The 26,390-nt window shown below is 40.1% G+C and overlaps 1 protein-coding gene across 13 annotated transcripts in view; it reads right to left on the bottom strand.

The window, feature by feature from the left end:
• Positions 1 to 21,569, bottom strand: part of Cfap20dc (CFAP20 domain containing) — a 242,116-nt gene extending 220,547 nt beyond the window's left edge. For 4 of the 13 annotated variants that reach the window (XR_008217213.1, XR_008217214.1, XM_052734155.1 and 1 more), the window contains exons 1-4: positions 21,345 to 21,567; positions 18,941 to 19,030; positions 16,120 to 16,213; positions 7,941 to 8,013 (exon numbers count right to left, since the gene is read on the bottom strand). Coding sequence is in view for 10 of the 13 variants with exons in the window: in XM_052734155.1 (XP_052590115.1) it covers positions 7,941 to 8,013; positions 16,120 to 16,213; positions 18,941 to 19,030; positions 21,345 to 21,365 (278 nt within the window). In the remaining 3 variants the exon portion in view is untranslated. Of the gene's footprint in view, positions 1 to 7,940; positions 8,014 to 16,119; positions 16,214 to 18,940; positions 19,031 to 21,344 lie in introns of those variants that run through there. The other 9 variants (XM_052734145.1, XM_052734146.1, XM_052734148.1 and 6 more) reach the window with 4 other exon arrangements.
• Positions 21,570 to 26,390: the final 4,821 nt, after the last annotated feature.

Below are 26,390 nucleotides of genomic sequence, written 5' to 3'. Positions count from 1 at the left end.
TGCTGGCCATTTTCTCCCCAATTTTAGATAGGTAGTTTACAGATGGATTCACCTGGTAACATAAAAGATTTCACTGAAGGAAAAAAGGATTTCATTGAATAATATAATACTTTGTGTTTGGATAACATCTCTTTTTACAACTAACTTGAGAGTGAGACAGGGACCATTATGTTCTTCAAAGGAAGGTATCAAAATGACCAAAAAGATAAGACAGCAAATTTCCCACATTACTTGAGTTTGGTTAAACGGACACAATCTCAAAAGCTCTCACTAATGTCACTCTGACCTGAAGTTACCAGATCCAGGTATGCTCTCCACTGTGGTGGCTTTCACAAAGCCAAAGAAGATGGCTAGTATATAAAAAGGAACAGGCACGCATCTCCAGGCTGTAGGTGCTTTTCGGGGTTTAGGGTTTCAGGATCTGCTGTTTCTGACATGGCAGAAGTAGGAAGGGCAGGTAGAAAGTTGATGGCAGGGAAGGACCTGGAACTTTTATTAAAATTATTTTCTGACTTCTTGCTTCACTAAGAACAAAATAGAAAAGGTCATTCATATAAGTGGAACTTTCATTAAGTTAGCCTGAGGTAAAGCTTTGTTTGGTAGGATATTCCAGTTTTTTACAATATAGAGATGAAAAGGAATCTTTGAAGTCTACATGACTCTAAAATTTCTTTGGAAAAACAGAGAAATACTGTCTTCAATTAACTCTGAAAATAAGCAGATCACATTACCATTTACTGATGAAAAATGGTGATACAGATACAGATGTCACACTGAAAGCCATGTAACTGGGTAGGGTAAAACAAGAGAACAATTCTGGAATAAACATAAACCCCAGGCTGAATTCCAGGTCAAAACCATTAAGACCTATTCAGACACAATTTCAGCTTCAGACTGTTGTAGTACAGAATCAAAGGATGCTGAAGCTGTAAGGGCTGCACACACTTTCAGGAATCTCTCTTTGAAAAAAATAGTGCTTCCTTCTTACCTTTGTCAGATTCTAAACACAAGCAACATACTCAACAGCTAAGGGCCAATATATGAAGCCCTGTAGAACTGATACCCTCTAAGACCTTTGGTGTGAGAATCACAATTCTACATGCAGCACACCCTGTCTGCCACACAAGCTTTCACAGAATTTTCAACCCACATATTGAAAACACACTGGCTGAGCTGACTGAAAACAAAAAAAATGTCTATTCACTGGCGGCATAACAGTCCAAGATGCCTCTCAGAACTCATCAAGATAATAACAGAATCAGAATAGAGAAAATAACTAATGCAGCTCAACAGTATCTGCTAAAATCAATGCAATTTTGTCAAAAATATAATATTTGAAAATCATTCAGTGTGATTGGTGGCATGAAATATAGCAAAAATGGATTTCAATTTCAAGATGCATCTGGATCCCCCCAACAGCACAGGCTGGGGTGCTCCTCCTTTGTACCAGCTGTCCCCTCCAGGAGCTGCAGCACCCATGACCACTGCCTCATTCTACAGTTTGGAAGATAACAAAAAGGAACAAAGTTTACAAAACGATTGTTGTCTCAAGTCAGTTAGGCACAGTTACACTGAAAGACTTTGGAAAGCTGCAACTACTAACAAAATATGCAAATCAAAATGACTTTTGTTAAAAAACAGGGGAGTCTTATGGGCTGACGCCAAAACTGTGGGATGACTTCAGTACTGAAAAGATCAAGAAGGATTATTCTGCTACTTCACTTCTAAATATATGTGTCGGTACAGTGACAACTCTACTTGCCCCAGACGCTAAATGAAATGTGAACCTTGTGACATGGTGTAGACATCTTAGCTATAAGTGCAAGATTTTAAATAATATAATTCTTTGATGTTTAAAAAATAGAGGCCTACACAGGAATCAAAGTAAAGAATCAACAAACGTGAAGTTCTTGGTTTTCATTTAAAAAGAATATTACAAACAACAATAACAAAAAGATGAGTAAATTTTTTATTCCTTTCAAAGGAGTAAAATAGAAACAGCCCAGCAAGAAAGCCTTTTCCTTCTGGAACTCTGAGTATACATTATGAGAAGCCCCTGAAAACATACAAGGCTTTGCACCTTCAGCTTGTGCTAAGATTCAAGTGAAGTATTTTCTATATATATACTATCATTGTATGTGTATAGTCAGAAAACTGCAAGTAAAGAAACATGGGATAGAGATATGGAGCATAGGCCCTCACTGTAAACTAAACATCTGAATCCTGGCTTCAGGAGTTAATAGGACTATAAGCACTGACCAGTCCCTAAATCTTTTAGACTTCATCTTTATCAATGACCAAACAGCTAATAGTTATGACCTATCAAACAGCTTATGCTTTGTATTTATTAAACTAAAGTATCCAGAATGATAATGAAACTCCTAGATATATCATGTTTAATAAGTAGAAATGATTACTACTTTGTTAATTTTCTCATTTAGCATCTATGATGCACCTGTGAGGTATCATTACTCTCATCCCATAGGAGAGATTAATTATATAATTACCCTAATTCTCCCAAAGTTTCACTACTGATCTGTCCACATCCTTTCCTCTACCTTATACTTCATATTCCCCACAGATCTTACTCTTGTGTCACCATAACATTTATAAAAATGTGAATGGATCTTTAGTCCTCAGAGTACAGTGTATGAGAGCAGCAATTAGATCCTGCCTGTCATTACTCCACCACCATCTTGCCCACTCACCCACACTGCAGAATGTGTTATGAGTCAGGCCCTGTGTGGTAAGTGCTAGGATGGCATCCTGAGTCTCACAAACAAGGTCTTGTCTTCATGGAACTCAAACTCTATCTCTCAAGGCAATAATTATGCACTTTTAGGGTTGTAATAAAGGAAACAAGCAGGTACTAGAAAGGGCCTGAGAGATGGATCTCATTTAGTTTGAGGGGAGGATCAAAACAACAGCCTTTTGGAAGAAGAATTCTTAAGAGTAGGAAGGAATTGGCTAGGAAGAGCTAGGGACAGACTGACTGTGCACAGGAATCAAGGAAGGATAGAGGCATGAGGACAGGAAGACATCAGTACCTGACGAGAAACATACTCAGAGCGGAGTGCCTGACAGGAGAGAAGAACAATCCATGACACACAGAACATTAAGGACTTTGGGGTTTATCCTCACTTCACCTGTGGAAATTCTTGTTTTTTTAAGACCGCTCACAGTAGATGCAGTGTAGACACTGTTGAGGGAATGTGGCTGCTTGAAAGAAAATGGCCCCTGTAGGAAGTGGCACTATCAGGGGGTACAGCTTTGTTGGAGGAAGTGTGCTACTGTGGAGGTGGGCTTTGAGGTCTCCTATGCTCAAGATATGCACAGTGTGGCACTCAGTTCACTTCCTGCTGCCTGTAGATCAAGATGTAGAACTCTCAGCTCCTTCTCTACCACCATGTCTGTCTGCATGCTTCATGAAGATAATGGACTAAATGAAACTGTAAGCCAGCCCAAATTAAATGTTTTCCTTTACAAGAGTTGCCTTGGTCATGGTGTCTCTTCACAGTAATTGAAACCCTAAGACAAACTGGTACCAGGGACTTGAGTATTGTTGTGAAAGTCCTTACCATGCTTTTGTTTGAAGGAGTTTGGACTTTGGGGGTTTGGGTTAGGAAAGCAGTGGAATGCTTTAAGTGCTGCTTAATGGTCATTACTAGTAGGAGTGTGGAAGAGAGTGGTAATGAGGGTATTTTGAATTGTGGGGGCCCTGGCTCAAGAAATTTCAGAGAAGAATTTTAGTGTGTTACCTAAAGATTGTTCTTGTGGTATTTTGGTGAAGAATATGGCTACCTTTTGCCCTTGTCTAAAGTTTGCCTGAGGCTAAAGTGAAGTTTTGGATTAATTCTGTTGGTAGAGGAAATCGCAAAACTGCCTAGCATAGACTTTGTCCTGTAGTTACTAGTGTTAACTCTAATGAAGATTTATAATGAAAGAAGCAAGCTGAACAAGAAAAAATTAAAAATGTAAAATTTGAAGAGAAAAGAAGCACTAGCAAGGAGATAAACAGATTAGGAAATGGGATAAAGGTAGTGATGACCTCAAGCAAAATCCCACCCAACTACATTTCCAACTTGTGAAAACAATTAAAGAAAAGCTTAAAGCCAGGTGTGGTGGTGCATGCCTTTAATTCTAGCACTGGGAAGGTAGAGGCAAGTGTATCTCTGAGTTTGAGGCAAGCCTGGTCTGTCGATGAAGATTCAGGACAGCCAAGCTTAGGCAATGCAGGAAACCATCAAAAACAGAAAGCTGGTAAAGATGTAACTGAATGAGGGGGGCAGGTTCCAGGTACAGTAAGGAGCAGAACTTGGCAGCTTCAGCTGAGTTGTTCTGGCTTTTGAGTCAAGAAGTAACTAAGGAAAACCGCTGAGGCCAGGTGCTGTGGGATGGTCTGTATGTCAAATGTGTTGCTGATTGGTCAATGAATAAATCACTGATTGGTCAGTGGCCAGGCAGGAAGTATAGGCGGGACTAACAGAGAGGAGAATTGAGAGAACAGGAAGCTGGGTGAGGGAGACACTGCCAGCCGCCATCAGGACAAGGAAGATGTAAAGTACCGGTAAGCCACAAGCCACGTGGCAAGGTATAGATTAATAGAAATGGATTAATTTAAGCTGTAAGAACAGTTAGCAAGAAGCCTGCCACGGCCATACAGTTTGAAACCAATATAAGTCTCTGTGTTTATTTGTTTGGGTCTGAGTGGTTGTGGGACTGGTGAGTGGCAGAGATTTATCCTGACTGTGGGCCAGGCAGGAAAACTCTAGCTACAGCCAGGCATGTGTCAGGGGTGTCCTTGAATGGAGGCCTAGAGAGGCCATTGTGTGAAGCTGTGAAGATGTAGCCTGGCATGCCTTGGAGACTCAAGATGTTGGAGATGCTAGAGTCATGGGATACCTGCCAAGGAGAGCTGCTAACAGGGAGTGGAAACAGCCCAAGAGAAAGAAGTGTGCTGCAGTCAACAAAGCTGAAAGGAGTTGTAGATCTGAAGAGCACTTTGATACCAGACATGGAGAAGCAGAGTTTGGCATTTGCTTAGCTAGTTTTCAGTCTTGCTTTGGTCCAGTATTTACTCACTATGCTCCTTTCCCTATATTTTGGAATGGTAATATATATCCTGTGCCATTATATGTTGAAGTATGTGATCTGCTTCCTGATTTTGATTTTACAGGGGATTACAGTTAAGAGATTCCATGAATCTCAGAAGAGACTTCAAATTTTAGACCTTTAAATAAATTTAAAACTGTTACAGACTATGGAAAAGTTTCGAAGTTGGACTGAATGCATTTTTGCTATGACACAGCTACAAGTCTATAGACGCCAGGGAGTAGAATGTGGTGGTGTGAAAGAAAACGGCCCCCACAGCTAGTGGCACTACCAAGGGGTTAGCCTTGTTGAAGAAGTGTGTCACTTTGGAGGTGGGCTTTGAGTTTTCCTATACTCAAGCTACACACAGTCTGGCACTCAGTTTACTTGCTATTGCCGATGGATCAAGATGTAGAACTCTCAGCTCCTTTCCAGAACCATATCTGCTTGCATGCTGCATGAAGATAATGGGCTAAATTTTTGAAACTGTAAGACAGCCCAAATTAAATGTTTTCCTTTATAAGAGTTGCTGTGGTCATGGTGTCTCTTCACAGCAATAGAAACCACAACTAAGACAAGGAGGAAGCTGGGGAATCCAGAAAAAATCTGAAACAACCAGGACAACAGTGATGGTGTTTTGGAAGTGGGAAATATAGCATTTACAGATTCAAGGTATTTCAAATCTCCAAGGGGCAGCATACTGTCTGGTCCTCAATATGAGCAGCTACTGGTTCTAAAGCACCCCTAATACACATATAAAACCTCTTCCTGGGCACAATAACTCATTCAGAGAGCATAAAAGACAGGAAGAGGCTGAAGAAATGACTGCTAAACTCCTAAACTAGCTGGCTCCTAAACTAGCTCCACTCATGAAAATCTCTTGATGTATAGCAAAAACCTTTGAGAAACAAAATGCCTTTCTCTGCTCTAACAATGGAGAAATTGAAAGCCAGATATGGTTCGGCTAGGTGACTTTCCAAGCTTGTTAGAGAAATGTATTATTTAAAATAGCCTAGGGCTATGCTGCTAGGAACAGTACAACAAGAAGGGTACTGAAAGAAAGTCCTTTCCTTTAAGGTAGGGGGAAAATGTGTTAGAACGAAAATCTATACCTAACATTCTTTTTGCTGAAAACATGATCTCTGTCATTTCTGCATGAAACAACTATTTGACTATCAGTAACAAATTCAAGTTCATATATGATAAACTGACAGAGTCTCATCCATGTCATTTAAAAATTTTAATCTTTTCGTCCAGAAGAATTTATTTTCCTAGCATTATAAAACCAAAATCATTTATAAAATCAACTCATCTTCCATGGGGACACAAGAACATAGAAATCAATGATTATAGTGAACCACATTTACAATCTAATCATTAATGCCAAAAATGTTTCCAATACTTAAACAGGCCAAAGGCACTAGCAATGTGACAGCAAAGAATAGTTGGGTTTATTTAGGTATCAGCTTTTCTCCTGCTAGGAGCAGGTTAAGGGTACCTGTTGGTTTCTCAATAACTAAAGCTTTAATTGCCATTAAATTAATTAAAGACAGTCTACTGTTTAAGCTAGAGTGATATGCTCAAACATTTGGGCACAATCTTAATTTTGCAAAGAAAAAAGAGGTGTCATTGGCAAGGAATCCCATTCTAAAGACCATCCAAGGGTCTCACAGGCCTCTAATCCAAAGGCCAACTAGGAAGACCTTTACCACGCTTTGAAGAAGCTCAAAGTATGGGTCATGGTGAGATCCAGGTAAAATGGGGAGCAAAATTGGATTTTTATGTAAAGAGCTTTAAAGTTTAAAACATAATTTGCCTTCTTTCAATTCAGAAATCACATTCTCCTGTGCTGAAAATAAAGCTTTCAGTGGTACTTTCTGTGCCTTCAGAATGCCTTTGGAGTCTTGAAAATGCTTTGGTAGGAAGTGGTACATAAGAGCATCAAATGATGCTTTGGTCTTCTCTCTCTAAGAACTATTTTAAGATTGGTGGTGGCTATGGAAGCTGATAAAAGAAGATCTTACAAGTTCACAGGGGCTTAAGGTTGAATAAAACGAAACTGTATGGTGTTCCATCTATGTTTTATCTAAAAAAACAAAGCTGTACCTTATAAGCTAAAATTCAGACTCTTTAACAACCTAAGAATCACTATTCTTCTAGCTTATGTAAACAGAGAGGAATTAATAACTCGTTTACTAAGAACATTCTCTCCTTTAGTTTACGCTGCACACTGATAAAGCTGGAACTTTTGTCCAGGATTGAAGACAAATGCCTAAGCCTGAACCATGTACAGCTTTTAATTAAAAACCAAACAATACAGAAATTAAGCAACAAAATCTTAGAAAATATGCAATTTTGTATGAAATTACAAATTAATGTTATTTTTATTACTAGTATTTCACACAACGCATAGCTCAACTGAGTAAAAGTAATTTATTTTAACTTTTGCTAAGCAATCTTGTAAGGCCACTGAAAATAAATATACTCCAAGCTATCTTTACATACACAAAAGGAACCAATATATCAAAACTACAGTAAACAGTGTTAAGATGTCTTTCAATCAATGTTAAGCTAACTGTAGTTCTGCAAAGAAACAGGAAAAACATAAAATCATAACCCACAGCATCTTCTGAAACAGATGAAACCTGCTTTCTCCCAAGAAATTTCAGAGTGCAGCAATATCCAAGAAACACAACTAAATTATTTTATTTCATGTCAATCTGATAAGTCACTACTGTTTAATGCAAAAAAAACCCCTGTCACTTGCAATTAATGACTGTTAGCACTGTTTCAATTGATCAAATGTCTAATGCACATAAAACATTCAGAAGAAGTTCTATACATCTTACAGTAATTCAGTGGAGAAGTCCTGTCCCAGGGGTATGTAAATCTGAAGTACAAGAAACCTCTGGATCAGTCCAACTAGAAGAGAAAAAAAAAACATAAAATGAACTGTTCAGGCCCCTTACATGTGCACACAAATAGTCAGTGCTCCAGCAAGCTGTGGAGTCCAGCACTTCAGGAGCAGAAAGGCATACAGTAGCACTGTCCATGATTAATAACCTGATTATAAAGGTGGAGACACTGATGACAGCTGAATCAAACTTCAACTCATGCTGCACTGTAAAGTTCCATCTGTGGCACTGGTGAATTTTTTATGAAAATCAAAAACAGGATTTTTATTCACTCATTATGCCGTAAGAGAATGTGAGCACAGAACTGCACTCCACATACACGTATAAAATTGAACTATGGATTCCTATCAGGGTGGTCATAAAAACATGTGGCAATTATTTTTATTCTCTGACAGGTTTTATAGTCTTACTAAACAACTCAATAAAGAAGAGCAGCTCAAGAAAAGCAATTCTAATTATGACAACTACAAGTGAAAGCTTAATGAAGCAGAGCTTGGACATGCGGTCTTAACAATGTCCACACTCAGCTGGATGGAGGAACATAGTTTCACTTATAAATTTGTTACCGCGTTCTTAATTTATTCTCACTCAGAAATGATAGCTTTTATTCCCGATCACTAACTTCATGCGGATTAAAAAAATGAGAAAAACCAACACTCATGGCACTTTTGATAGCTGTAGTCTACAAGAGCTTAAACAAAGTTACTTGATTTTTATACTGTTTCTCTACATCCAGTCACTTAAGTCATTCCCTCTAAGGTTTTGAACTTTTGATTGATCTCTCAATTTATGATGCTTTTGACAGACGTGTTAGTGTCACCCCTTCTAGGGTATTGGTATGGGTGGACTGTAGAAGAACTTGGCAGGCAAGGCACATAGAAGATTCTGGGTTCAACCCTCAATGAAATAGAAAACAGCAACAAAAACTCACAAGGATCACATCTCCCAAAATACACAGGTTAGGAACATTTTTTTCCACTGTGTATGAAATAAAGATGTCATAACTTTGTCTATGACCTTCTCATATAAATTCAGAAGTACAGACAAATAGAAAAAAAGACCTGGCCAAGCCACGTCTGATGGTGGTTCCTTACAATCCAGCACTTAGGAAGTAGAGGCAGGAAGATCTGGAGTTCAAGGTTCATCCCCACGTTCAGAGCCCACCTAAGCTATGGCTGGAATGCTTGCGTAGAGTGTACAATGCTGGGCTCAATTCCCAGTACACACACACACACACACACACACACACACACACACACACACACCCATATATACAGACATAGGAGTCCAAGGAAAGCAACTGATTTAAGGTGATGATATGTTTTATTTATTCCAGTAATAAACTTAATAAATTAAATATTTTAATCCCACAATAACTTTTGATCATTTTATACAGACTTTCTGATTTGTAATTCCTATAGTAAGCTGTTTTACAACATTCCTGAGAAATATAAGCCATTTCTATCTTTTATACCAAACTTTTCTATAAACAAACATAACTGGCCAAATATGTACATTAATGTTTATGAATGTTTTCATCAAATATACAAGGATAACTTCTTTTAAATTATCAAGTTTATAAATGTGTTCAGAGAGAATCCTAAGTCAAACAAAACAGAAATGGGAGATTAAAGGCTCTACCCTAGGAAATTCTCCAGGAATGTGTTCTATTGACTCAATGTGGCAACCAGAGTTTTGACCCACAAAAGCAAAGTGAAATAGCAAAATGAAGCCACCTCAAATAAGCCACTGTCAGTCAGCCTCTCTGGTCTCTTGCACTGACTGGTCCTGTAGGGAGAGTAGTGCCATTTCCACAGTGGCCTCAGCTGTAAATAGAGCTTGGAGAACACCAGATCAAGAACACCAGCCCTTTAAAAGGTGCCACAAATCTCACTGAGTCATTATTTCCTTCAAGCACAAAGAGATGCACGTAAAAGACCATTTTTTTAGAAATGAAATATCTCTTTCCTCAAAAAAACAAAAAGAATTCTGTCATTCCACATTCTCACACACTGAGGCCCCACTTTCCAAAAGGCTTTCACATGTGATGACACTAAAGGGTGATGATATGACAAAGAGTGCTTTAACAACATTTGACAAGCTGGTTCTGTATGGCAGTAATGCTAAATAAACTCCATTGTCGTATATGGTTCCCTGGCCTAGGAAATTTAAACTGGCTCTTCATGTCTGTATTGTATTTAAAATCACTCTAAGTAATACTGAATATGGGCCTCATTAGTTTAAAAAATGGCCATCAAGTACATAAATATACAGAAATTCCTTGTTAAGTGGCAAAGTCTTCATTTTTTTTCTTTTAAATATTTAAAACCATACTCAACTTATAAAATACCATTAATTTTAAGCAGTTTTTTTTTTTTTTTGGTTTTTTGAGACAGGGTTTCTCTGTGTAGCTTTGCGACATTCCTGCGCCTCACTTGGTAGCCCAGGCTGGCCTCGAACTCACAGAGATCCGCCTGGATCTGCCTCCCAAGTGCTGGGATTAAAGGCGTGCGCCACCACCGCCCGGCTTAAGCAGTGGTTTTAAAGTTGTTTCATTAGAGCAAATGACAAACTGCATACCTCACATACATTTTCCAAGGACTGTGTCATCCAAGAAGTAGGATGAGGCCACAGACAATCATTCTCCCTCACTACCCAGAAAGCTCAGCATGAACTTACTCCAAGACTTCAAACACAGCCTTAGTATATTCTTAATTTCCTTTTCATCCCTAAAACTGGGCTAATAATTTCCACCTGTACCTCAAAGAATCATTTATAAGAAATAGCTTTATCATTTAACAAAGATTATTGATCACATGCTGTACACAAGTCTTGCTGAAGTTTTTTACAGTAAATAAGACCATCATAATCTGTGCCCTCATGGAATGTGCAATATGGTTTCACAAAAGAGAAGGTCAAAGTTCTAGGACAGCATTTAACTATAGTTGCTTGAAGGGAAGGGGATGGTCAGTAAAAGTAGTCCTGAAGAAATAATGCAGAAACTGAGCTTGGGAGAATAAGAAGAGAGTGACTGGAAGGGGGTAGAGGTGTAGGAGAGATGAACAGACTGTAAGGTGGATTCCTCCATCTTAGGATGATGTGGGATGTCCATAAGGACAGAACTGCTGAAATTAACCTTAAAATGCTCAGTCGGCTGGTGTAAGACACTGCAGAGGGAAAAGAACAGATTGTAAACCCAGTCATATGGAGCCTTGAAGGCCAGGTGAAAGATATGGGCCAACCTAAAATCAGTGGGAAGCCGCTCAGTCATGCATTTTTTCAGTACAAATTAATTAGACAAAATAAACAGTTTCTATCAGTGGAATTTGCTTTCTGAAAATGGTTGGAAAAACAGTAAAACAACTAACAACACACACATGTTCAGTTCAGTGTTGTTCATAGTTTGAGAGCAGGGCAGGAAAGGGGCCAATGGACTGAAAAATGGGAACAATATGAAGCACAGGTGTAACTTACGGACATGTCAGGTGGGCCTCATTCAAAAGTGGCATCTTAGTAAAGGCTGGAAAAGAGAAGAGTATGCTGGATTTCAAAACAGCAATGGCCTTGAATGGGTGGAATGAAGGCCAGAGGAAGGGCAATGAGAGAGAAAGCCAGAGAATGAAGAGGGAATCAGACAGTTACATTCCCATAGAGAAATTATTTTTACTTTAAGGAATGGGACCTTTTCCAGGAGAAGGTAACATGTTTCACATGTCACTTAGAATTGAGGAGTTCTACTCTGGCTGCTAATTTGACATCTGACTACAATAGAAAGTAACTGTAATAATCCAGGCCTGAGAGAGTGGTGAGAGCAATACCAAAGGGTAGGAAGTGGGGAAACTTTCAATCTTTTCCCCAGTACTACTGATATCTTCTTAATGGATTCAGAGAATAAAGAAATAGAGAAGCTGATTTAATGAAGAAGTCTGGTCTTGTCAGTTGAAGAGAGAATGCTATTTGCTAGCAACAAAGGCAGGGGGAAAAATCACAAGCAGCCTTGGCCAGGAACTGGGTTTTACATACACTACCCTTAGGTGGTCCAGGAAAAAAGACTAGTAAATACCTGATGTGCAAGACTGAAGTGAGACAGAGATGGCATTAAAAATCCATGATCCTGAAGCTGATAACCAGGGAGAACATGTAGCCACAGGGCTAAGCATAAAGACCAGAGTCACTGTAGCATTCAGGTGGCAAGTGAAGAGGAAGAGCAAAAAGAAACTAACAACAACCTAGTGTACAATAGGATGAAGAATCCTAGGAGGTAAGTGAAAGAAGTGTATCGAGGGGGTGCTGGCTGTCCCAGATGCTCCCAAGGGTGAAGATGAGAGCTGAGAACCCCCAATGGTTCAGGAATACAGAAGACCACTCACTCTGATAAGAGCACTTTAATAAAATGGTGAGATCAAAGACACTTAAGGGTTTTAAACAGAGCAAGACATAATTTAAAAAGAATAGCAAAGTAGCAGTGAGGAGACCTGGGGGAACCACAAGAAGCCATCTTCATCTTTTAGAACAGCTGAACTCAGGCTTCAGGGATACAGATGGCCGGACACACACTATTTGATTCAGATGATTCAGCAGGGAAACGACTTTGAATGTGACTCTTGAATAGAAAGTCCCTACTGGATATTTATGTATGACAGTGATGCTTCTCACACGGGCAACTCCATACAACACCAACCAAGCTGAAGGGTGGCAGAGATTTATTGTACTGGTGAATGACACACTAAAGTGTCATTACCAAGGGCAGATGGTTACAGTTAGAAATTGGAAACCGACTTGTCAAAGTTCCTTACTGTAACAAATTTAACAAACTTATCTGAACATCAACTGTATGTCGTCACTGAGTTAGGGGTTACAAAGCTGACTAACACCCTGGAGAAGTATACAACGTGATACTCAAGTGTCATCATTTGATGGGTATTATTTACATAGCAGGCTCACAGGCCTGGGTTCAATTCCTAGCTACATAAATAAACATATTAAAAAGAACATGTATCGAGTACCTTCCATGCACCAGACTGTGGAAAGACATGCTGTTGGTACATGATTTCTAGTTTTAATTTCCTTTGTAAACTGTACAGATTCTAGGCATTATGTACCATTTCAAGCACCATGTGACACATATCCAACTCGGAACTATGAGGGAGTTATTTTTCAGCTGGAACCACCAGCTCATTCCTGCTTGATCTGGAAAGCCCCATTCTTCTCTCTCCAACCCCCACCCCCAGAGAATCTCCAACAAAGAAAAGGCATCAAAAGGCCCAGTTCCACATTCTTAGTAGCTGTTACAGCTCCTCCTCTAAAGTTGCCAGTAGCCCAAGACCCCGTCTAAAGTGGTCAGTTTTTGACCATACTTGGGCACAAACTCAGCTTGTGGGGGACATATCATCACCCCTCGCCTACAGGGTATATATGCTCCCTGCTTTACTTTGGCCACATGACTTCTCTGGCCCCAATCTCTGGGGTTGGGGGGGCTCAAATGGGAGTTGATTTGCTCAAATATACCTGTTCTTTTGCGTTATCAATTGGGCTTGACCTGGCTTACTGAATTGGCAGAGAAACCTATTATCATGTTTCAGAAAAGTTATTAGTTATGAGGAAGTTCACTTATGGCAGCAAATTAATTAAAAATTTTTAACAATAATTATTTCCTTTCAAGGTTGATTTCTTATATTAGGTTATAAAGAAACAACAACAGAAAACACAGGGCAAGGGGGAATGCCTCAGCAGGTAAGTGTATTTGCTTGCCAAGCTGACATGAGTTCATTCCCAGAATCCACATGACGAGAGAGAACTGACTCCCACAAGTTGTCTTCTGACCCTCATGTACACCATGGTGCATGAAGACACTCACACAATAATAAATAAATGTAATAACAAATTAAAAACACAACTGATTTATTTACTTAGGACTCATCAAGTACAATTTAATTCAGAAAGATTACTATTTAGGAGCAGTCAAACATACATAATTTCATTATAAAACTTTCTTCATAAGCATCTAATATAGTCAGAAATACAAATGAACTATGTAATGTCAAGTTTGCATAAAGTATATATTAACTCTTAAAACAGAAATATGTAATGATAATTGAACTTAATTTAAGTGTTAACTGAAAGCCACTTCTCTATTCAAGGCATACTTTTTAATTTCAGTTTAACCATACCAACCTCAAACAGAAGGTCATTTTATACAAGTAAAAATAACAACCAACTTTGTTATCAAAACATCCAAAAAGCTCATGTGAAGGCATTAGTGGCGGGAGACCACACAAACTATTTCATTTGTTATACTGTTGCACATGCTATGGGAAAGCCAGATTAATTTTTAACTGTAGGACATTGTGTAAGAAACATATTAGAAGATTCTTCTGTTTCTTCTAATTAAAAGTCATCATTGTCACATTTAAAGAGGTAATTATAACACATTAAACCCAGTTTCTGAGGAAAGGAAGAAAAAACCCAAAAACCTGAATAAGAGTAGAAAGGGGGATCAGGAGTCTGCATTTAGTCACTTTGGTAAAGGAGGAATCTTTCTCAGAGCCAAATGAGAAGGCTGTTGGACCAACTGATTTCATCAGTACCATGACCATGGGCACATATGCCGAGGGCACTAAAAAGCAGGCATTTAGATTGTCTGTATAAGCCAAACAATAAGGGCAAAAAAGACTAACCAGCTTCTAACAGTCAAGTTCCTGGAACGTATCTGTTTCATAAAGCCAATATCCCAAAACAGATGAACTGTGTCTCTCATATGAAAAAACTACAATTTCAGATATGCTTCCCTGACTTATTTTAGTATACTTTACTTACAAATACAAATATATATGAAAATGAAAAACAACAACAAAATATCCTGCTATCAGTCATATACCCAATTAGGAACTATGAGGAAGCCATATTTCCTTGTGGCAGCAAATTAATTTAAAAATTTTAATAATAATTATCTATTCTCTTTCAAGGTTGATTTCTTAGTTTATAAAGAAACAGTGGCAAAACATTTTAAATTAAATCATCTTCCATCCCTAATTTGCATGGCTTGATTTACATCTTAGAAATTTAAAATGTCACATAGTGCTTAAAATGGTACGTAAGGCCTAGGATCTGTACAGTTTACAAAGGAAATTAAAATTAGAAATCAGGTACCAACAACAGGTCTTTCCACAGTGCCTGGTACATGGAAGGTACTTAATACACGTTTTTTTAAAATATGTTTTATTTATGTTGCTAGGAATTGAACCGAGGCCTGTGAGCCTGCTAGGTAATGCTCTATCACTTGGCTTTATCTGCAACCCTCTAATAAATATTCTTAATGAATGAAGACACAGTAAATGACAAACAAAAAAAACCTGCCTATTTATTTCTACAAAATATCAGAACTCTATATTTAACCAGTGAGACACAGTTAGTAGAAGAGTTTGATTATATTTATACATTACTCAAATTAATCACTTTATTGAAAGCTTAATCTGATGACAGAGCCTAAAATCCAACCTCACCTTGGCCAACAACTGCTCCTCCAGACCACATCTTTAAGCCACCTTGTAAGGTTCTGTCTGCTTTGAAATGATGCTGCTAATTTTCATACTGGAATTAAGCCTGCAGCTGTCTGCTAAGTAACATATCTATACTTCTTAGATATTAATGTTCCCTAAAGGTTTATCACTTATTGTTACTAATAATATCTTGTGCAATTTTTTTCATTATTTTTGTTTTTTAAAAAAATGTTCTTCTAACTTATAAGTTCTTGAGTTCCTGTTGAAACTTTGCCTTAACCACCTGATTTTCTAATAAGAACCCAATGTTTCATTGCTCATCTGTAAAGAAACACTGTGAAAAATCCCTCATACAGAGTTAGTGCTCAACAAATACTATTATAATAAGTGGCTACTAAAACAATCTTCCAGGACTTAAAATAGTTCTAAACTTAAAGAAGATAGTGAAGGAGGCTATTTTCCTAAAGTGCATGGCATATAGTTGATTTCTACATAAAATATCAGATGACTTCACACCAGCAGATCTCACACCAGTCCTACTCATATGCCTGCTTCTAAGACACAAAACATAATTCTCTCAAACACTGAATTTCAGTAGTAGAAGTCTTACTCACGTATTTGCTTATTCTCCTTTGGTAACTGAATTCTGTTGGTTTGGCTGCTGCCTTCCAGGATAAATACAAAACTTTTAACTTCTTTATCAAACTCCTATGGGACAAAATAAAAACAGCAGTAATTGAAGCATATCTTATTTGGCTTCTTCCATAAAAATTAGAACTGCAAATTTCCAGAAAAACAAGTCTTTTTTCTTTCTTTCTTTTTTTTTAAAGACTTAAAAATAGACTCCTGATGATGCTTTTATCTTGAGACTTGTTGGGAATGGAACACAAAACCACACTAGCCACACAGCTAATTTCTTATTATATGAAAATATCTTTCCTCCAAATGAAAAAAAAAGTTTTCCAACTTCAGGGATTCCAAAGTAACTCACTGGTTCTGGGTATAGTTGCTTCTTGCTGCCTGTATGCAATCCCATCTAAGTGCACAGCTCATCACCACCCCCTGCATAGCAGAAGAAAGTATCTAACTCCTGCAGAATTCATACTAGAAGTTTTTTACTTTCAGGCCATAGCTCAAATGGAATTAATTATGTATTATTTCGTATCTTCTGTGACTTTGAAAATTCCGTATATATTTAAATCCATATGAATTAAATGAAACAATTATGGTTATTGAGAAAGTTAAGCTAAGGGGCTGGAGAAATGGCTAAGCAGTTAAGAGCACTTGTTGCTCTTCTAGAAGATTCAAGTTCAGTTCCTAGCACCTACGCTGGACAGCTCACAACCATCTATGTCTCCACCCCAGAGCATCAGATGTTGTCCTCTCGCCTCCATGGGCACCCCCACAGGTGGCATATACTCACACAGACACAAACATAAACATAAAAATAAATCTCTTTTTAATAAATTAAGACTTCTGTAATAAGTCCATGTAATGTCCATTGTAATCACATCCCCTATGTATTTGCGATGAACATACATGTACCAAGTATATTATTTATTTTATTTAAGCACATGATGGGCCTGCCCAACCCTGCAGCAAGTCACAAAGCACTTAGATATGCTGGTCCCTACCCAGCTCTTCAAACTTAATCTCCTCATCTGAACACCAACAGTTTTCTCATTTTTTTGAAAATTCCAAACTTTCTTCTAATACAGGGATTTTGTTCATACTACTTTCTTTGTGGAATGCTCTTCCATGCAGCAGCCTCTCTTTATGCCTGGCTGACTCTTAGCACTTGTGTTAGTTACTTTGGGAAGCTGTGAGGAGTCAACATTAAAGAACTGAAAGCACAACAATATTTATTTTAAGGTCAGGGTTTCAAATATTTCAATCCACAGTTCCTTGGCCCCATGAGCCTGGGCAAAATACCCCAGTGGCAGCAGCATTGGTGGAAGAGCTTCTTCATGGCAGATAGGAAGGAGTGTAAGGAACGGAACCTGGGGCCAAGCACAACCTTCATATGCCCAGGCCCAGTGATTCACTTCCTACAACTTGGCCCCACCTCCCAAAGTTTCTACAACCTCTCAAGATAGCACCACCAGTTTGGGAGCAAGTATTCAAACATCTGAGTTTGTGGGGGGCACATTTTATATTCCAACTATAACTCAATGCCACTTATTTGGGGAAGCCTCTCTGGCACATATTCTCTGAGTACCATTTCTCTCTCATTCATACTGTACACTTTTGATCCTTGTCTTTTCCATGACTTAATGTTCTTACCTATCAGAGGGGCATGTAGCTATCTATCTCACAAAGCTATTCATATTATATAACATTATGTAATATGCCTAATGTTATGCTTAACAAACATTAGGCACTCAATAGTAGTTGTAAGTTTCATCTATAGTTATTCTTATTCTCCTGAAGGCATTCAGCTCTTGCTTCTACAAGAGAGAAAAAGATATGGATGGAGATGGAGACAGGTTTTCAGGTATGGTGGCAGCAAGTGGAACTGGCTTCCGCCTAATGGCTCCTGTTTTTCCTGGGAAGTGGGGGTGTCTGCTTCTGATGAGCAAGAAAGGCATGCCTTGGGTGTGGGGCTGAGAGTAGGCAGTTTAGTGGTTGGAAACCAAAGATGACAGGAAAGGATCATTTTGGATACTGACAAGAATATAACAGGATAATTTTCTGGACTATTGAGGTTGGATTTATAGTGTTATCAACCTGAAAACTGTAGGTATTTTCTCCAAAAGTACTGAGAGCCCAGGTACAGGCAAAGGAAAGACTAGGGATCCCACACAGGCTGGCTAGGCAAGCATCATGATAGGCTAAAGAGCCAAGGCATTTGAGGTCCTTACTGGAAAGTGGGTGAAATAACACTTTAGCTTCTGCACTGGAGAGAGAGATGAGAATTCAGAGAAAGTAAATAAAACGAAACACAAGGAGGGAACAGAAAAGTGTGTGGCCTGAAGAACAATCCGACTGCAGAACAAACACAGTGGAGGACTGAGCAATTGGCCTTACGGATCCAAGACTGAGGTCAGTGAAAGGCATCTCTGTCTCTCACGTGTAACTTCAGAGGTCAAGGGTGTGACAGTGATGATAAGGCTGCAGCAGAATGAGAAGGTGTCATTAAAGATGATGAAACCAAGAAACCCAGAGGCCTAGTCCTTAGAGAGATGCTCTTCACTGACATCAAAGTCACCTAAAATGATAAAGCAGGGCTCAGAGTACACTCAGCAGTTATACACCATGTGGCAGTCTTCACCAGCTAAGGAGTGGTGTCTCGGGGGCGGGGGTGGGGGTGGACTGCAGTCAACAACACAAAGCCTTTGCAGGTGAAAGAAAAGAAAATCAGTTCTGAAGCCCCCTTTTCTATGACCTTCCCTCACAGTACTTCCCAGGGTTTGACACTTAACTTCTAACACTTACTTTCCAAATCACAGATGGACTGCCAAAAATCTTCCATTTTGCTCCAGGATTTTTCCCCTGAGCACTGAAGATTTCAACAAATGCACCTCCCTAGAAAATAAAACCAAGAAATTCAGAGTGAAATACATGCTATGGTAGAAATCCTATCTACCAGAGTTTAAAACCAGTGCTGCAGCCATCTGTCAGTTAAACTAATTTGGGAAAAACATTATCCTTGTTATTATGCCTATTTTATACTTTGGCTGCCTGTAAGCCACAACCATTTGATTTGGGTCACCTTAGGCTACTAAGGAACTCACTTTTAAAACATGATAAACATCAGCCGGGCGGTGGTGGCGCACGCCTTTAATCCCAGCACTCGGGAGGCAGAGCCAGGCGGATCTCTGTGAGTTCGAGGCCAGCCTGGGCTACAGAGTGAGTTCCAGGAAAGGCACAAAGCTACACAGAGAAACCCTGTCTCGAAAAACGTAAAAAAAAAAAAAAAAAAAAAAAAAAAAAAAAAAAAACATGATAAACATCAATTGTGCCATAGAAATATTACAGATGGGGCTCATTGACTTGACATGTACAGATCAGGTCTGTAAAGCATTCTAAAAAGACCAGACTAAAGGGCTTAAACTCAATTTGTAAACTAAACCAATAAATCTTATCATTATGTGTGAAAATAAAGTTAGTAGTCATACTGACTGGGACTCCAGTACTTTCTTTTTAATTTTCTGAATATGGAGTTACTTAATGTCTTGTTTTTTCCCATCTATCAAATAACTGTTGGATCATACAGTCTAGCAAACATAAATCATCAAGGACAATACTTGGCATGCAGCAAGGGATTAATAGTGCCACTGAAGATTATTCAATAAAGGGGACAAGTAGCTTAGACTCATTCATAAAAAGACCTGAGAAGCATTGGGGTACATGTGGAAGGGGGTTCTTACTGGACATCTCTACAATATCTTTTAAACAAATAAATTTGGAGACATATAGGAAGAACAAAAAGGATATTTTCTATAGATTGCTTATTACCTACTATAAACTCAAGACTACAGAGTCACACTAATGTGAATGTTAAAGCTATTACTAAGTGCTATTACTCTGCTAATAAAAATGGGGGAAATAAATGATTATCTCCAAGGAAGAATTTATTACAAAATTTGAGAAGCTGAGATGAAAACTAAATATGATTTGAATTACAAGCAGCACATGAGAAAATTTGTTTGATTTTTTATAAAAACCTGTTTAGTTTTTATAAAAAAAATTACCAGCATTTTTCCTAAAGCATATATTTTGCAGAAAATTTCTTTGTTCTTATTATGTGCAAAATTGTATATGCTACTGCTTCTAAGGGCGGGTCATTTTGCTATGAATTTTAAGTTTGAGGCAGCTGGGTTTTAAAAAGAAATCCCCAGAACCTTAATAAAACAGCAAATCTTTTCCCTCCACCTCTTTTCCTGTGTTTTCCAAGATGCCCACAGTGGGCAAGTGTTATTTCATAACATCATACTTTATCTACACTCACTGAGATTAACCTAAGTTTATTCTAAACCCATAGAATGAATTTCTAAAACAGGACAAAAGAGAAGCACACAGTGCTTTAAGGACAAGTAGTGTTTGGCCAAAAGGATGAAACCACAGAGAGGTGGACCCTGGGGTGAGGGTGGGGGTACTAAGCACCCTAACAATATTCCTAATAGCAAGATAAAAATGTCATATAGACTGCAATTTCAAGATGACGCCTGGAAAGCCGGGGCAGAAAGCCATTCAGTGAGCTGAGGAAAGGATGCCATCCATGGAGCAAGGTGTCTGAGAACACTGAGAAAACTGTGCGTTCCAAATGTAATCCTTGGATCACAGTTGCTTGGGAGTTGCTTTAAAACGTAGAAGGGCTAAGCCCAGCCACATTTTTTATTCACCAGATCTAGGAGGAGGGTCAGGAAGTCTGGGATTTTTTTGTTTGTTTGTTTTTTGGGTTTGTTGTTGTTGTTGTTAGTATTCCCCAACTGATCCTCATATACCCCAATGCTGGAAGAATCATAGGAAAAAGAAAACAGCACACACCCCAAGTGCTGACTTTAATCCTGTGTTTAAAAGAATCCATTCATTAACTCCTCTAAATAGCTTCTAAGATACCAGAGGAGATCAACAGTGAAAGCCCCGGGTGCTTGTTAAAACTCAGGATTTCTGGGTCCTGTGCTCAAATTCCAATTCCGGGTGTCTGGAGTTGGGGGGTCATGGCCTGCTCTGTAATCAGATCAACCAATTCTGCACTAAATAGCACTGAGCGGGAGCAAGAACAGCTTACGATCAAGACCACTTAGTCACTAATTATTTTTCACCCCGGGAGTGGAGGCTTCACGACCCCGAAGGCGAGCCAGCTCACCCCGGCGAGGAAGCCCTTTTGGGTTACCTGGTACTCATTTTTGAACATTCCCGCAGAGGGCCCGGGGTTTGGGGGCACAGAGCTTGCCGGCGGAGGTGGGCGGGAGGGGCCGGCTCGGGCTCTCCTCGGTGCCTCGCGCCTGCCGTCAGCGGCGCCCCCGGCCGCCGACCCGCGCCATCAAGGGCCCCGCTCGCTCGGGGCGCCGCGGCAGGGGACGGCGCAGAGTGCCGGCTCGCAGCGGAGTGACTGTGCGTAACCTACGTGACCGCCCCGCCGCCGCCCCGGCACACAACCGACCGCGCCCGCGGGAGGGAGGCGCGCAGCCCGCTCCGGGGCGGTACAGCCGCGCCCATTGGCTCCCCGCAGGCGCCTGCGCACTGAGCCCTTCGGGGTGCTTTCCCTCCAGCTGGGCAGAGGCGTTGCCCAGGCAACCGAGGGGCTTCTCCACCTGAGGCAGCCAAAACCACAAAAGGTTACCCCAGGTTGTAACTCAGGTCTTATAGCTTCACACCGGCTCTGTGTTGTAAACTGGTAACTGTTTGGTCACGTGGTCTTTGGTTCCTACACTCCCATACTTGGGTATTTGAGAAATAACAAAACATTAGTTTGAGAAGGCTCCAGGAAATGCGGATGTTTATGCAAGATCATTGAACCATTTCAAAGGCTAAGGTTTCTTTACTCAAATGTACACTGAGGTAAGTGCTGTCTTAAGTGCTCCAGATACCGTGCTGAGAGGCTAGCCATGAAAAGGTCCTGCCTGCACCCCGGTGAGAAAGGCAGTAATTAAATGAATGGAAAAACCATCAGAACTTGGGCTGAATGCCATGAACACAGCCATGGAAGAGTATTTTATTTTGCTGTAGATATCGTAATAAGTTATCACAAAAGTGGCTTGAAAATGAGAGAAATTTATTTTCTTGAAGTTCAGAAAGTTGGAAGTACAAATTTGGGGTTGTCATAGGGTAAACTCCATGTGGAGGCTTGAGGAGAATCCTTTTGAGAATTGTCATTTCTTAGCTACAGCTTGACAGTCCTGTCTACGTAGTCACAAGCCTGCCCTGTCCTCAGTGTGTCGTTTTTGTAGTCTGTAATGAGAAGACAGGTTATGACAGACAAAGCCTACATTACTTACTTTTTTCGTTGCTGTGACAAAATATTCAACTTAAGGAAGGAATTTTTTTTTTTTTTTTTTGCTCTCAGTTTGAGAGGATATAGTCCAATATGACAAGACAGGCATGGTGGCAGAAACATGAGGTGGTGGGTCACACTGCATCCACAACCAGAGGGCAGAGAGAGAGATACTGATTCAGATCACTTTCTCCATTTTATTTAGTCTAGGATCCCAGCCCCTCGGATGGTGCCACATGTGTTCAGGGGGCATCTTTCTTAATCAAACTTCTCTGGACACACCCTCAGAGACAGGCCTCTAGGCCTGTCTCCCAGATGACGCTAAATCCAGCCACAGAGCCCATTTTTGTAATTCAAACCGTCTTCAGTCAGCATTGACAACAGCTCTTTGACTGAGTCAGAAAGCACCCCTTATGCGTAGAGTCTATGTGTTAAGCATTGCAAATAGCTACGTTGGGGGATGAATTTTATGGAATAGTTGATAGCTATCATTTCTCTATATCCACATTTTATCTAAATACTTCTCGTTGACTCTCCTTTCCTTCATTGCAGTCTCTACTGATTGACTGACCCATCATTTTCCTCTTCCCTAAGCTATGGTAACACTCTGCTGACAACCCTTCATGGTGCTGTCAGAGTATCTTTATAAAATGCAAGCTCTAGGGTTGGAAAGAAGGTTCAGTCAGTCAAGTACCTGCTGTGCAAGCAATAAAACCTGAGTTCAATTCCCAGTGCCCATGCAGAAGCCAGTGCAGCTATAGTCTCAGATCTGGACAAAAAGGGGATGGAGACAGGCTGATCTCTGAAACTCATTGGCCAGCCAGTCTTGTGGAATTAGTGAGCTCCCGGTTTGGTGACAGACCCTGTCAAAAAATAAAATGGAGAGTGATGGAGAAAGATACTCGATGTCAACCTCTGGCTTCCACAGACATCCATGTGCACATGTGCACACACCACATCAACTCATACCACATATAACAAACACATATGTGTACACAAAGTAAAGAAAGAAGTGAATCCAACCATAGCAGTTTTCTGCTTCTCACCTTTTAATGACTATAGATCCTGTGTTGGCTCTGTAAAATCTAACTCTCCCTTTCCTTTCCAGTTCTAGCCTACCTATGTACCCACCTGCTTTCATTTCAATCACATCAAGTATTTTGTTATTGTTCATGTCCATGCTTGATATGTTCCCTTTAACTGCAAGCCTTTATGGATAAAAGCTTACTTACTTAAGGGCATGCTGTGGGATGGTCTGTATGTCAAATGTGTTGCTGATTGGTCAATGAATAAATCACTGATTGGTCAGTGGCCAGGCAGGAAGTATAGGCGGGACTAACAGAGAGGAGAATGGAGAGAACAGGAAGCTGGGGGAGAGAGACACTGCCAGCCGCCATCAGGACAAGGAAGATGTAAAGTAGCGGTAAGCCACAAGCCACGTGGCAAGGTATAGATTAATAGAAATGGATTAATTTAAGCTGTAAGAACAGTTAGCAAGAAGCCTGCCACGGCCATACAGTTTGTAACCAATATAAGTCTCTGTGTTTACTTGGTCGGGTCTGAATGGCTGTGGGACTGGCGGGGTCAGAGATTTGTCCTGACTGTGGGCCAGGCAGGAAAACTCTAGCTACAAGGGCAAATTAATAACCTCAGTTAAAAATCAAATTAATTAACTGCTTATTTACTTGTTTGTGTTTGCGTGCACACATGCACATGCATGGACGTCATAGGACAACCTGAACGAGTTATTTCTCTCCTTCAACCACATGGAACTCAGGGATCGACCTCAGGTCACAAGCACCTATACCCATTGTGGTGGTATTTTACTTGTACTGAAATGTGATTTTAATTGTATGTTAATAAATAAAGTTGCCTGGGGGTCAGAGCTATTAGAGCCATAGCAAGTGCGTGGTGGCGGTGGCGCACGCCTTTAAGGACCTGGAGGGCGGTACATTCAGGCAGTGATGAGGCAGTCACATGTTTGGGTTTACAACCAATGAGAAGGCAGAACAGAAAGGCTATAAAGACATACACACAGGAAGTAGGTCCCTTTCGGAGAGCTCTCTTGGCTGAAGAGGATCGCTGAATCAGGAAGGGTGAGACTCTTAGCTCTGACCTCTTGGCTTTCTTTTCTGAATCGGCTCTGTGTTTCTTATTTAATAAGATGGTTGGTTACATCTACATTTGGCTCCCAACGTGACAAGAATCCATTAAAAACCGCTTAACTTGGCTTGGCGGCAGGTCCGGTCTCCCGCCAGGGCGGCCGGCAGGTCCGGTTTCCCGCCTGGCCAGCCGGCAGGTCCGGTTTCCCGCCAGGGCGGCCGACTTCCTAGCTCGGGCCCAGGTCGGCTTGGCCTCAGGCCGGACTAACCTTGAGCTACTTGCTTAAAGCCGGTGCTACAGACAATTCAGGCCTGACCTGCCGAACAGGGCCCCTGCCTGTAAAGCCAACGCACGTGGTTGGAGCTTAAGATCACCAGAGCCAAGGCTTGACTAGGCTCAAGCGGGAACACGTGGCTGGATTCAAGCTCTTAGGCAGAACTTGCGGCTACGGTTCTTGCGTGTTCTCTCTCTCTCTCTCTCTCTCTCTCTCTCTCTCTCTCTGAATTCACACCTCGGACACTAGGTGGCTGTTTTGAAATTCCCTCGGATTTGTACTGTTCTACGAGGACTTGGTAAGTCACTTAACATATCGAATATTTTAAAGGAAACTATTTAAAAGAGAAATTTTTTTCCACATTTAAAAAAAATGGGTTTTCTGTGTTCATTGGAAGAAAATTGGGCTTTGTTTGCAATTTTAGACAGTCTGACAATGGAACAGCTATATGAGAAGATCAATGTTGATCAAATTATGCATTTTATTACTATGCTTATTCTCATTTTACTATTTAAAAAGATAGTCAATTTAAGTGCCAGGGTGACAGCTTTAGAAAAACTTTATAAACCTGTAAAAACTCAGACAGAAGAAACTAACAGTGAAGTTGTTTCAAGATTGGATCATAGGGTTACAGAAAGAAAGCCTGTTTTCACACAGTCACCCTTAGTTTGTCCAGTAACCGTACAGCAGTTGCCTGATCAAATGACTACACAAAATATTTGGACTCCAATTGAAATGTTAGATTTACGAAGGTTTAAGGAGGCAATAGTATCTTATGGCATGCATTCCCCATATGTAAAGCAAATGTTAAACTCTTGGTCAACATATAATAGGATTGTACCACAGGATTGGCGGGAGCTGGCACAAGCTGTTCTTGAACCCAGTCAAAGGCTTCAGTGGCTAACTTGGTTCAAGGATGAAGCTAAAAACATAGAAAAACAGTGGAGGGATAAAGGAATACAAGTCTGCCAGGATCAGCTTATTGGAGAAGGTCAATATGCTTCAGCACAAGCACAATGTTTATATGATGTCCAAACCCTAATTTTATGTCGAACAGCAGCCTTGAATGCATGGGACAGAGTTGAGGAACCAGGAAAAAAAACTGAGTCATTTACAAAGGTTGTACAAGGCCCAAAAGAATCTTTCACAGATTTTTTACAAAGACTGGCTTCAGCAGTAAAGAGAATGGTCCCGGATTCAGAAGCTAGTAAGATAATAATTGAATCTTTGGCCTTTGAGAATGCGAATGCAGCATGTAAAACAATAATCAGGCCGTTAAAGGCAAGATCTGCACCTTTGGAAGATTGGATTAGAGACACGGTTAATGTTGAAGCTCATGATCATGATGATATGTGGGTAGGAGAAGCAATTTCAAAAGGTTTGAGGAATGTTAGATGTTTTGGATGTGGAAAACAAGGACATTTGAAAAGGGACTGTAAACAGGTCATTCCTAGAAACAATGTTTCTTCAAGGAACAATGGCAACAGACTGCCCCTTCCTTCTGGAGTATGCAGAAGGTGTAGTAAGGGAAGACACTGGACCAACGAGTGTAGATCAACAAGGGACAG

Source organism: Peromyscus californicus, unplaced genomic scaffold (genome assembly GCF_007827085.1).
Source record: "Peromyscus californicus insignis strain IS unplaced genomic scaffold, ASM782708v3 Scaffold_12__1_contigs__length_115047231, whole genome shotgun sequence".
Lineage (NCBI taxonomy): Eukaryota > Metazoa > Chordata > Mammalia > Rodentia > Cricetidae > Peromyscus > Peromyscus californicus.
The sequence above is the reverse complement of the archived record's forward strand: the minus strand, read 5'-3'. Positions and strand labels throughout refer to the sequence as shown.